The sequence below is a fragment of the Tachypleus tridentatus genome, chromosome 13, assembly GCF_004210375.1.
Source record: "Tachypleus tridentatus isolate NWPU-2018 chromosome 13, ASM421037v1, whole genome shotgun sequence".
Classification (NCBI taxonomy): domain Eukaryota; kingdom Metazoa; phylum Arthropoda; class Merostomata; order Xiphosura; family Limulidae; genus Tachypleus; species Tachypleus tridentatus.
In genome coordinates, this window is record NC_134837.1 from 179,336,459 (window position 1) to 179,350,512 (window position 14,054).

Consider the following 14,054-nt stretch of genomic DNA (forward strand, 5'->3'; position numbering starts at 1 on the left):
GTTATCGTGTTGTTACCTTAATCTTCATCTGTCAGATCGTTATTACTACTAGATACATGTCTCTAGATCATCAGAGATTTTCAGTTTGACATTTCCTAATATACAACCTGTTTCTATTGTTGTTGTGAGCTAATGCCTACTATACAACCTGTTTCTATTGTTGTTGTGAGCTAATGCCAACTATATGACATGTTTTTATTGTTGTTGTGAGCTAATGCCTACTATACGACATGTTTCTATTGTTGTTGTGAGCTAATGCCTACTATACAACATATTTCTACTGTTTATGTGAGCTAATGCCTACTATACAACCTGTTTCTATTGTTGTTGTGAGCTAATGCCTACTATACAACATGTTTTTATTGTTGTTGTGAGCTAATGCCTACTATACAACATATTTCTATTGTTGTTGTAAGCTACTATCACTGGTAAACATTTATTAATGATTATGTTATCCATTAGCACTAACGACATCAGTTTTGTCAACCTCACGACGGTAACAGCATGTAATAAAGGTTGAGCATCAGAAAACCAGGAAAATAAAATAACAATATCGTGTGTAGCAGTTAGAGAACAAACTGTCAGAAGTTCTGATACCGGAGAAACTAGATGTAACACATTCCTGTGACTGAAGAGGGCACACGAGTGTGTTGAAACTAGTTTCTCCGGTATCAAGACTTCTGACAGTTTGTTCAGTTTGACGTTTTTCGTTGTCTAGTTCGTGATTTATTACGTGTGACTTGACCACGCCCTGGCTAGTCAATTTCCTTGGCTTCAGTGTAATTCACGTGCTACAGCAATCTAGAGTGCGGGAAGCGAGATAAAAAGATGTATATATATATATATTACAATATTAAAAGGATTTATTTTCCGCCTTTTAGGTAATATTTGGCTAGTTTTGCACTATATTGTAGATGTCATTAACGCTTGAAAACAATCTATACAACGATTAACAAGCTGATGCTAGAAACGCACCCCCTAAGATCATTAATAAAATCTGGAGTTCGAATCCTTGCGGTAGAGAGAGCACGGATAGTTCATGGTTTAGATTTGCTCTTGTTCGTTTGCCATTAGTAGTAAATAATAAATGGTTCGCTATTACTTCCCTTAGCGACAAGCAGCTAATCTGTACGGAACAACGGATACCCGTCCGTACTGTTAGCAGCAGACTAAAATTAGTATAAAGTATTCATACTAGCAGCTCATATATGCCGGCTCGGGTGTAGTTGTTCCGTTTTGTGTTTTCAGTTATGCTTGGAAAACTGCTCTTTATTTGGAAGAAGTCCAAACAGTATTAAGCACAGTAGCTACACTTTTATGACTTTCAGCTACGCTAAGTAAAGAAGTCAAGCGAAAACGAATGCTACCGTCATAATTAAATTCAACTCTTAAATACTTACAAGAAACACAGTGCATTAAAAATTATCTCAAAGTCATCCTGAACTCAAGAAAATTATTTATAGACTGACATCCCGACTTAAACCGTTACAACGTGAGTATACCTAGATCATAGATATTATTGTTATTTACTATAATTATGACAGAGTGCAATACGAGCTGTACAAATCATAAGGAATATAATATAATATCAATCGTGTTTTGATTTTATTTCGTGATTTTTTTTCTAGTTTGGTTAAACACTGATACGATTAAAAGGACAAAACTGTGCCAAAGCACAAAACATTTACAGTACTTGAAGGTCTTGAGGTGAACTCACATAATGGATATACATGTAGGTTAAATATATTTATATAAACACGTTCTGTAGAAATAAGCTTCTTATAGATTGAAATTTTTTTTTTTTGTTTCGTCACGTGTCGTGAGCTGCCAAGTGCTAGCGTGCTTTTATATTTGAATATCACTTTCGGTGGTTTCTTTGTATGTGATTAGGAATACAGTCACACTCAGCTTCCTAGAGAAGAGCATCAGAGGAAGTCGAAGATGAATTAATTAATCATTGTTGAAATAAACTAAGTTTACACAATTTTATGGAGAAGAAAATTAAAGGAAGTCGTAGAGCTATTGATCATTGTTAAGAAAAATGACTTACGACCATTGTTACCAGGATCATCACAACAGTGAATAACATTAAACTTACATGTTATATACAAGTTATGACGCAATTTTTTCAAAATATATCTTAATACATTTTCGTAAACAGATAAATAAATAGTTCGAGTTGTTTTTATTAACGTCTTGGGTTACGTATTTTATCATGGGTGAAGACAAGAAAACAGTTTAAGTTGTGAATTTTTCTCGTAAAGTTATTTTGGTTGTTTAATATCAATATAAACCGTGAGATCATTTCATTGTAAGTTAGTCCTTGTTACGTAAATGTGAAAGTAAATTATTAATCCCAGTGGCGAGAGATTCGTGTTTCCAGGACTGCATTTCAAAAATGACGTATAAATTGAGTTATTTCCTAGAATATTATATACATCTCTACAGTTTAACGCAAATTTTTAGTGTTTCGAAACATAAATAGCTAATTCATCCATATTACATTTAAGGTTTATTAGATATTTCTTTTTCTTCTGTACTCTCACTTAACAGTATGTAAAACATGCCGTAAAATTTTATGAAACAAAACCAAAGATCACTTGATTATTGAAATGTTTAACGTCGTTTGTACATGACGCGTGATTATCCATTTGTTCACCTTCACCAAAACTGAATTAAGTAGATTTGTAACACCTAATCTATTTATTAGTACAGCTTACGTATTATATATTAAAAAGTTGGTAGGTATATATACCACCAGTATAACCTTCTTTAAATGTTGATATCTTAGTTCTTAACGAACATTTACACTCTCACTGAAGACAAACTTCTCAAACACTTATAAGAATAGTAAAATTTACATTCAGAGGTTATCTGGTAAGATAGTGGTAGCCTTATGAACTTATATCGCCAAAATACGGGGTTTGATTCCCGCAGTAGATCCAGCAGATAGCCTAAACAAACAAACTACTAGTGGTCCGTGTGAACTTAACTTATTCGCTGATAGCATGTTTTTTTTATTGTTATTGTAATTTTGAGCTAGTTGGTTAAAAATGTTTTACCATTAACTTGTTTCAGTTTCTTGACTGTATATATACAGGCACAAGAAGTAAAACATATCAAGTAATAAGCTCATTAAATCAATCTAAGTGTATTAAAAGAATGAAAATCATGAACACTTTATCTTGTCCCTTCCAGTGTCCAGGGTGTGTCTGTGGGCCTACAACACTAGAAACCAGGTTTGTAACTAGTTGTGTTGCTTTGTGCTCAACTTCAAACAAACCATATCTTGTCAAATTATTTTAACACCGATGTTCAAAACTCTTTCAGGTTTATAACAGACACACGTGTTTAATCCTGGATATTAAAACCATTGCTTATTTATCAGTCTCACTTACTGTATATTGTTTTTAGGACGTGAATGTGATTTAATTTGGTAACATTCTTCAATGTTTCTCATCAAATATTATCTAGGTTAAATTTAAGAATCTCCTTCACAAATGGATTATGACAAAATAAAGGTAATGTCATTAAAAGCCATGTTTTGTTTTGAATTTCGCGTAAAGCTACACGAGGACTATCTTCACTAGCCGTCCCTAATTTAACAGTGTAAGACTAGAGAGAAGGCAGCTAATAATCACCACCCACCGCCAACTCTTTCACCAACGAATAGTGGGATTTACCGTCACATTATAACGCCCCCACGGCTGAAAGGGCGAGTATTATGGTGTGACCGGGATTCGAACCCGCGACCCTCGGATTACGAGTCGAGTGTCTTAACTACCTGGCGATGCCTGGCCTAAAGGTTACGTGTTGTGTTTGAAATATACCCCACATTGTTTTAACAGAAGAGCAGAGAGTGATTTTTAATACCTATTGATAAAATGATAAAGTTTTTGAATAACAGACAAAAAACTTTGTTCTTACATCCAGTTGACAAGAACGACATTTTGGCTTAATCTATACTAACGAACTGCAAATTTCAAATTGAATAACAAAAGTGGCGCTGAAACTGGACAAAAATATTTCAAGTCAGAAAATAAATAAATAATTTAATGAAATGTAAAATAAAATCGATTTCCTGAAACTGAATAACAGCTAATTATTTAAATCTTCAAATGAAGCTAAACACCTAATAAAAAAACGAAAGACTGGATGTGTTTTTCCGACCATAATCTGTGATTTGACTCTTTTATGAATTGCAGTTTAAGCGCGCTTATTAATTAAAGATCATATTTAAAACACCGTGAAAATGTATCTCAGTGGCTTATATTTATAACCACTATCACGCCCCTTTGATACTCGGGGAAATTTATAGCGCCAGTAGTTAAGGTTCTTAATGAACGAAACAAAATATCCACTTAGCTAACTGAAGGTAACAGTACTTTACTAATTACTCATTTCTTTATACCACGAACGTCAGTAACATTAATAAAACAAGTTACTTTAATCTGTTCTTTATCGCATATCAGTACAAACGAATTAACAATGCGGATAAAACACTGAAAACAGCAAACGCGAAATATTTAGAATTTTCTTTGTTTTCCATAAAAGTGATTCAGATATAGATATTATAGTTATTATATTCACTGGTATGGAACGTTATTGCTTATATATTTATTGGTATAGGATTTATACATTATTGAAGTATTTTTAATAAATATTATACCCAGTATATTTTGTATTAATTCCAACATATTTTTTCTGTTTCATCAATATTCCTTTCTTTCATCTGTTCATCTGACTCTAATTGAGTTAGCTCGTATTACTCTATCTCTCCCCATCTCCTCATTCATTTTTCAGGTTTTCTCTCTCATTCCTGCAGGAAGTTTCCTTCACCACTCTCTTTCCATTCATTTAATCCCTCCTTCATTCTTTCTATTCCTCGTGCGTGTGTCGATCAAGCAGTTTCACTTTTGAAACTTTCTGTCATGGCGGCGTGTATCTCAACAGTTTTATTTTTCACAGATGATGTGAATAAGCTTCCGTTCATTCGATCTGATGGTTCTAGTAGCTAGTTAGTTTTGTGAGTCTTTAGGGGTCACTGTCTGCTTTGAACATGGATAATGTCATCCAATTACTGAATGAATCAGTACCAAAAAAAAAAAAAAAACTTCTTAGCAATGATGACGTATTAACGTCTAAGGACCCCAGCCATCAAATTTTGATACCTTCAACCACGATGTCTGTGATATTTAAAAAAATTTCAACGGTAAATCCCAGCTTAAAAGAGAAACTCATGATACATTTGAGGAGTCGCTTTATCAGAAATACAACAAGAAGTCAAGAAATGAAACTTTTGCCCCAATGATCTTAAGATATGGTGTTTATATTCATTGGATTGTTAGCTAATTATACTCATTAAATAAATTATAAACGGACTATTGGGACCATGGTTCCTTTAGTAAACAAATCTGCCATCATCTGGATCTAATTAAGTCCCTCTCGGTTCCGCTATGGGGAGTCCAAGCAGGCTGTTCCAATCCGGACCATGATGAGATATCAAGAAGTCTTGTGGCTAGCTAAACTAAGAAACGTAACATCTTCGATACTTCCATGTGTAAATAATTAGTATTTTAAAAAGAAGCAACACGTGAGAAATCTTGCTGTATAATTCTGTAACTAAACAAGAAGACACGTCTACCCTGCTTCCCCTTTCTTCAAAAATAAAACCTTACCAAGAGGATTCCTTTATATTAAACGATTCTGTAATACCTTTCAGACATAAGCAGCCAAAGCATTCAACGTCACACTAAGCACGGGGTTTTAGTAAAATTTATCAAACTTACAATCATGAAATTTGAAGACTGGCGGAGAATTGGGATTTAAGTTGCCCTGGATACCAAGTAAGGAATGGTTTCGCTACTTGAAGTCGTAATTATCTTTTTCTTAATGTGTGCGTACTAACCAGTAAGTGCTTATCTGTTCGGCTTCTAGTTTAAAGAAAAAAATACTGAAGACCGGATATACGGATACGAGTCTATACCGTATTCTAAATATATAAAAACACTGACATTACCGCATTTCATTCAGTCAGTTCTTTAGGATCCTTCCTTTTGACACCACAAGGAACTGCTCTCTAAGTAAACCACTTTATTATGTTTTTTTTTTCTGCTTTCAATTCACTTAAAACCCTGTACTCTGCTTTTCCTTGTATTACTTGGATTGGTTTATTGTAATGTTCACTACAGGTTATATGAAAAAACAAACTGTGAACCACTTGACCGTTTTATCACTTTTCACATATTGGTTTTTGAGTAGCCGTTTAAAGCCAGTTTCGTAGCTTTTCCTATTTGTTTTATCAAAGATACTTCTGATCAGAGCAAACTGTTTACATGGGTCAAATCGATCATTTAGACTACTAAATCTAAGCTTCTCGGTGGTTGAATCACTGTTTGAGTACTCTTACTGTTATAAATATTTCCACCCTAATCCCAATAATACATCACGCAGATCGGCCAACTTGGGTAACCCTCTTCGGTTTGCACTGCTAATGACTCTACACTTCACCCTCTAATTACACATCCATTAATCTTTATCAGTGAACAATTTGAGCAAGGGATGGTTAGATAGTAATTGTTTTTGTCTTAATGAAGAGAAAAAAAAATTATGTGACGTATAAAACTGATTTACGTTAATTTTGAAGATATAACTGCTATCCAAGTCTCAATATTTACCATGACGAAAGTTTATTGTTTCTTAATCTGATCAGTAGCAAATTTGGAGAGCTGCCAATGTATGGAAAGTCAAAATTATGACATTTTCACCCATTACTTTCGAAGGAACTTTAGAATTATGAGACTCAATAAATGCAACATATCGTAAAGTTTCTGCTCTAGACGCAGCATAACACGGAGAACTGAGGGTCTTTAGTATAAGTAAGGACAGCATAACATGGAGAACTGAACGTCTTTAGTATGCGGTAAAAACAGCATAACACGGAGAATTGAGAGTCTTTAGTACGTAAAGACAGCATAACACGGAGAACTGAGTAGCTTTAGTATACGTAATGACAATGAAACATGGAGAACTGAGTGTCTTTAGTATACTTAAAACAACACAACTTGGATAACTGAATGTCTCTACTATACTTTAAAACAACATCACTTGGAGTACTGTCTTTAATACAGGTAAAAAACAATACAACACGGAGAAGTGAGTTCTTTAGTATACTTAAAACAACACAACTTGGAAATCTAGGTGTCTTTAAGATACGTAAAAACAATACAACACGGAGAACTGAGTGTCTTTAGTATACTTAAAACAGCACAACTTGGAAATCTAGGTGTCTTTAAGATACGTAAAAACAATACAACAGGTGAAGTAAGTGTCTTTAATACACGTAAAAATAAGAGAACATGGATAACTGGGTGTCTTTAACGTATTTAAAGACGATAAAGCATGGAGAACTGAGTTTTTAGATATATTTAAAACTCTATCATATGAAAACTCATATCTCCAGTATATTCGTGTAACTAGAAAAAAGGAGGTAACATGGGACTATAAATACATTTTCTCAACCGTAGAAAAATGTATTTTTTATATAAAGATATCCTGTATTAGGAAAAAAGGAAAAACATTATTTAGTAAACAGAAGATAGTGTAATGTAATGTGTGAGTCATATTCGCTTATGAATAATTTATTTCACTTATTAGCATCAATTTGAAACATATTAACAACATTCTAAAAAATGTGGTTAAAGTTCTATTATTAGTAAAATGAGAACCATATGGGTGAGATTCCGTGTTTACCACTAAAGAGAAGCTACATTCAAACTTTTAAAACGGAAATATATGACAACAGAAAGTGCAGTTTCCAGGAAACATAAAACGTTTTCCCTTCACAGAAAACAAAGTGTTATATTTTGAGCTTTATATTTGTACAAAACCAATATCATATAAAAAATAAGACCCCTACTCTATTAGCTATTTAGATAAGAGATAATATTTCAAGTTAGACTTTTAAGAAGAAGGTAGATTAATAGCTCAAAATATCGATTTTATTCATTTTCGAAGGTTCAATAGGTTTCATACATTTGCCCGAAGGGAAGCTGGAATTTATTGACTCTTAGAAAGAGGAATTTTTATACCTCTTTAAAAAATTATCTGACTTTTTCGTCTTCCTGTTTGAAGGTCTAACAAGTTTTTCGTCTGCTTGTTTGAGAGTTCAAAGGGTTTTTTCGTCTGCATGTTTAAAAATTCAAAGTTTGTTTCTTCATCTGCTTGTTTGAAGATCCAACAGTTTTTGTCTGCTTGTTTGAAGATCCATGAGATTTTTTTTTATCTGTCTGTTTGAAAGATGACATGATTTTTTCGTCTGCTTGTTTGAAGGTCTAACAGATTTTTTCGTCTGCTTGATTAAAAATCCAACAGATTTTTTTCGTCTGTCTGTTTGAAATATGATTTGATTTTTTCCGTCTGTTTGTTTGAAGGTCCAACAGATTTTTTGTCTGCTAAGATCCAAGAGGATTTTCGTTTGATTGTTTGAAGGTCCAACAAGTTTTTTTCGTCCATTCGTTTGTAGGTCCAACGTACTTCGTCTGCCTGTTTGAGATTGTTACTGAAATGTGTTTCGTCCTACTGGCGGACGTTTTTCAGCTTTTCCCAAATGAGACATATTCCTCTACCGGAGACTGTCTTTTAATCAAAAATATAATGTTTTCCTTTACACTCGTATTTTCAAAACAGCTTCCGTAGTTTCATTTACGTAAAAATTGCAATTAATTCATAGTACTCAGAACACTGAGATAAACAGTAGCAGTGGGTCATTACAAAGTTTAAAACGCAAAATAGTTTGACGATGATACTTTTGATGTATAAAATAAACATTATGAATCCTGAAAACGCTCAGTGTCCTAAACTAGAAAGCGCGAAGTTGTTTATATAATTGTTTCACGTGACTTCGTTTAAGATAACATGGCACACGTTCCGCTAACTTTCCTCAGCTAGATTCCGTTTTTATTTATTGTTTTAATTCATAAAGACTAGGTTTTTCCTTTTACTGGTGTATATTTTACAGTGACTAAAAAGGAAAATTCTATAAACCGTAAAATGGTTCGTTAGAAATTGATACTGTCATAGATGGGGCATTGGTAAGTCTATAGATTTATAACATCAAAAATTACAGAGTTCGATTTCTCGCGGTTGTCCTAGTAAGTAGCTCAGTGTGGCTTTACTCTGAAACAAAACAAAATATAAATTGACAAAAACAACACCATCTCATAACATATTAATATTATCTTTTGATTTTGTTAAATATATGCTTCAGTTAAAAGTTCTGAAACAAACAACAAAAAGAAAACCGTTTTCGTGTTGTTATTGATATTTCGAAAACTATCCAATAGATGGTGTCTTTCGCTCTTACATGTAATACCGAAAACATCTATCGGTTTCAACTGTATTCACTAATGGCATAAATTCTCTGATCCCGTTAAAAAATGATACTGGTTGTAACCTTGAACAGTTACTTAAGAGTAAAACACTCTTGTATTAACATGATATCTGATAACATTTCATCTATAGATACGTCCATGATGTTAGAAAAACACGTAGGTTCAAGAAGTCTTGATAGCAATGAAATAAAAGCCCTATAACCCGAGTGGGAATTTGAAGAAGAAAAGTCCATCTTTCGAAAGTGATCGGGTAATAGGGTTTTTATTCATATCCATAGATATGTATTAATATTTCATTTGATCAGTTTAACTTATGTAAATAAAAGGAACACAATATTAACAGTTGTTAAAAAGGGCTATTTGTACATGTCAAACAAACTATCGATGCATTTTTCTCTTCTTTGAAAACGTTTACCCAAAACCAACAAAGTTCCGGGTTCCTCGAAAAGAAAGAAATAATAATTCGAAATATTAGTAAACTTTAATAGGCATTGTTGAAATAAAAATATTTGTTTGATGTTGAGATTTAATTATTTGTTTTATTTTATAAATGCTGATTAAACTTTAAATTTACTATCTTTACACGTAATTTATTAATAAAGTTTGGGCCCCCCCAGTGGCACAGCGGAATGACTGCGGACTCACAAGGCTCACCGTGTTTCGATACCCGTGGTGGGTAGAGCACAGGTAGTTTTGTGTTTAATTCCAAATAATACGGCCCGGCATGGCCAGATGGATAAGGCACTCAACTCGCAATTCAAGGGTCGTGGGTTCGAATCCCCGTCACATCAAACATGCTCGCCATTTCAGCCGTGGGGGCTTTATAATGTTACAGTTAATCCTACTATTCGTTGGCAAAAAAGTAGCCCAAGAGTTGGCGGTAGGTGGTGATGCCTTCCCTCTAGTCTTACACTGCTAAATAAGGAACGGCTAGCACAGATAGCCCTCACGTAGCTTTGCGCGAAATTGAAAAACAAACCAAATAATACACTGTTTGAACTTCTAATATAAATAATATTACTTTGAAGTTATGTGATAATATTATGTATTGTGTTTTAACTATCAAAATATTGTTGCTATTTCCATGTTTAAAACGTTTTAATAAAAAAGTTAAATGTTATTAGATTCACTTTAAGCTTCAGATTTACACTAATATTATATTACCAGAATAATAACTATAATTACGTAATATTTTTCGATAATTGCGAAAACTTAATGCAACTTTTTTTAATTTCTAATTATTAAAATTATTATAGTGAGAATAGTATGACTATTAATCACTTATTTTCCCTTTAAAACTCAACATTTTCATTTGTATATGATTATTAAACTTGTGCTTTAATTATGAAGACATTTGTAAAGTGTCGGGTTGACGTGCCTTTTTCAACATCTTTATAATGTGTATTTAATAGGATAACTAGTGATTAACCCCAAAAAATACCATTCTGTATTTTTAGAATACAAAGAAGGGTAATGAGCAAGTTAAACAGCGTATTCATTTCGTGATGGGAAGAAATACACGAGAAACTCCACTCGATTAGGATTGATGACTGTACCAAGAAATTAATTATACGGAGTAGAGAGCAAGGAATTATCGTGTCGCAAATATCTTATTACGAAACACCGTCATAGTAATAAATGACGAAATGGAATCGTTCCTACGTCTAAAGATATGTTGAAATAAAAGCGAGTACACTTAATGCAAGCTTCGTAAAACACTGTCGAGAACGGGTTCTTTTTCAATGTTTTTCCACAGCTTGATATACACCAGAGACACAAACATACAAGGCGCGCGCCCCAGAGGACAATTTAGTCCGCAAGTCATGTATATATAATCTATTAAAGCTTGACAAGCTCATGTCTGTCATCAGGAACTGTAATTGCTGTTTAATTCAGTTGGACAGTAACAGAAATATGAAATTGACAACAAATCCTTCGTATAATAAAGTGTTTGATCTAAAACGTGTTTTCGTTATTGTACGTATGTGTGTAAGAGAACTGTAAAAAAGGATATGTAAGGTAAAATGAGAATATGTTTAGTTTTAACGACACAGAGAACTAAAATTTAACTTCTCGGGAATTTATTTGAAACATACAACCGGAAGAAGATAAAAATAAAAATAAAAGATGTTCGTGTGATGAGGTATCTTGCAGGCTTCACTCCCTAAAACACACACACACACGTAAATATATCACGAAATGAAAACGTTTGTGTTTGAAATTGAAGTATGTATATCATGTTTTGTAAATGATGTTGAAAATGAAGTATGTATATCATGTTTTGTAAATGATGTTGAAATTGAAGTATGTATATCATGTTTTGTAAATGATGTAAGTTTAGAACAGTTTCAGTTGGTGAAGTGAAAATCATGAAACTTATTTGTTTATTAGTATCTGTAGTACGAGAGATGTGGAAAGTTCCATCCAGCATTTGGTTTTCGGTAGATAAGTTTCATCTTAGGCTAACTTAATGGGCATTTAGTTCATGGATGTCAAAAGACATCATAATGAAGAGAACCACGTGTGAGATGTGACTTTCTGATTCCCCTGACTTGCTCTACGTCATGGGAATTTGGTGACGTTCGTATGGAGAAGTTTCGGACTTAGTCATTGAATGTCATATGGTGCCATTTCGACTTTTGAAACATGTGTTTTTTTAAGAATTATTTGAAAGCATACAGAAAATACTCCCAATAGACAAGGGCCCCCATCATGTTTTTTTTTCCTGTAAACAATGGAAGATGTTATTTTTATTAATAATGAGTGGTTACAAACGTTAAAAAAGAATCTCTCTTCCTTATCACTCAAAGAGCAGCGTCATGACTTAGACGATACGTAAATACACTAATCTAAAGGATAAGTTATTAAATATACAAACTGTGTATTTGAAAAACTATATAAATATGTGTATTAAAGTACGTTATAAGTGCTGTGAATATAACAGAAATAATTAGTGTCTGCCAATCTAATAACAAAGTGTTGAAATAAAATGTTCATTCTAATAATCTCCAGTATTTCTGTCACAAAGATAATTATCTAGAAATTGCATAATTGGTGGGTGTGGCTTTTCGATACACTGTACTTTGTACATTCTAAATAAGGCTAACCAGGTCTGTAATATTTCAGTTTCTGGACTGTTTACTTTATGGACACAAAACAAGATAACTTATAAGAAAAAAATGAAAGTATATTCTACAGGGACACAAGTGTGGTAAAACATTGATTTGTAAAAGCGAGTTTAAGGTTTTGAATGTCACTAAACCTCTATGGAGCATATCATTTAGAATGTGACTGTAGAAAGTAATGTTCTTGACTATGTCAGTCAAATGTCAATATTGGTAATCCCATTAACAGATTCAGAATCTCAGATGCGGAGGTATCTGATGGTTTAAAGTCCATTTTTGTCCTATTTCCTAGTGTTATCATGTTGTAGTTTCTCTCTAAATCAAGTAACTTTCTAATTTATCTTCATTAAAAGAAAGTTTTAACTTCTATAACCCGTTATTCTTCACACTATATTCATAAGAAGATCATCTTCTCTTAACGTGTTTAATATAAACGTAATTTATCAGTCACGTGAAGACGTTAATAATGATAATGTGTTTTATGAGCACTTTAGATAATTATAAAAAAAATTCGATTTCATATAGATTTAAAACTTCTCAAGTACTGTATTTCTTTCAAAGCTAAGATTTGTTGTACGAGAGGAACGCATATTTGTTGAACCAAATTACGGGAATTATACGGTTATTAGCTGCTTAAGTCCTATATGACCTCAATCCAGATAATTATCGACAATGTGAGAATTTATATTCTTAAAGATATAAATCTATATCACATAATAGTTCACGCTCGTGTATTTTTGTATATGTGTGTGAATTTCTAAACATAATGGAAAGTCGTGCAAGTGATATGAGAAAATAATATAAAAAACAACTATTAACAGCACGCTATTAAAAACATAATTGTTTTGAAAGCCAGTAATCGTTCGAAACGTTTACAATTAAGCTTATATATGTACGTATGTATGTAGTAAGACACTTTAAAGTGTTACGTTATAGTTTTTAATAATTTTATGTTGGATGAAAATAGCGCATTTACAGTTTTTTAGGCTTAGCTTCTGTACAAATACTCCACATTAAAAATTGCGTTTTTTCAGATTTTACGCAACTCTGATCAAGCATTTATCTGTTGATTAATTACATTTTATATAGTAATGACCACGTGCTTATCTGTTAGTTAATTTGCATCTATACACTCCTAACTATGACCTAATATCTGTTATATCTTTAACTGTTATTTTATGAAATCCAAATGTTGTTGCCCTTTCAGCCTTGGGGGCATTATAAAGTTACGATCAATCCCACTTTTCGTCGGTAAAAGAGTAACCCGAAAGTTGGCAGTGGGTGGTGATGACTAGCTGCCTTCCCTCTAGTGTTACACTGAAAATTAGGGACGGCTAGCGCAGATAACCCTCGTGTAGCTTTACGCGAAATTCAAAAATAAACAAGCCAAATGTTGCTACATTAACGGTGGCAAAACGTTGTATTTTAGTGTATTCTGCTTTTAGGTGTCTGTATTTAATTTTCAGTTCCAGATATACGGTATAATTTTTAAGTACAAAAATGTACTGAAAAGTTGTCAATTGACGACACTTTTTAC

The 14,054-nt window shown here is 33.0% G+C and overlaps 1 protein-coding gene across 3 annotated transcripts in view; it reads left to right on the forward strand.

Annotated features, from left to right (window-relative positions):
- The window catches only part of LOC143239192 (myogenic-determination protein-like), a 49,431-nt gene that overhangs the window by 9,063 nt on the left and 26,314 nt on the right, over positions 1-14,054 (forward strand). Inside the window, exon 3 of one of the 3 annotated variants that reach the window (XM_076480067.1) lies at positions 3,199-3,312. The exons of the other annotated variants lie outside the window; for them this stretch is intronic. Within the exon in view, the coding sequence (XP_076336182.1) occupies positions 3,199-3,306 (108 nt within the window). The 3' untranslated portion in view covers positions 3,307-3,312. Of the gene's footprint in view, positions 1-3,198; positions 3,313-14,054 lie in introns of those variants that run through there. 3 annotated transcript variants of the gene reach the window in all.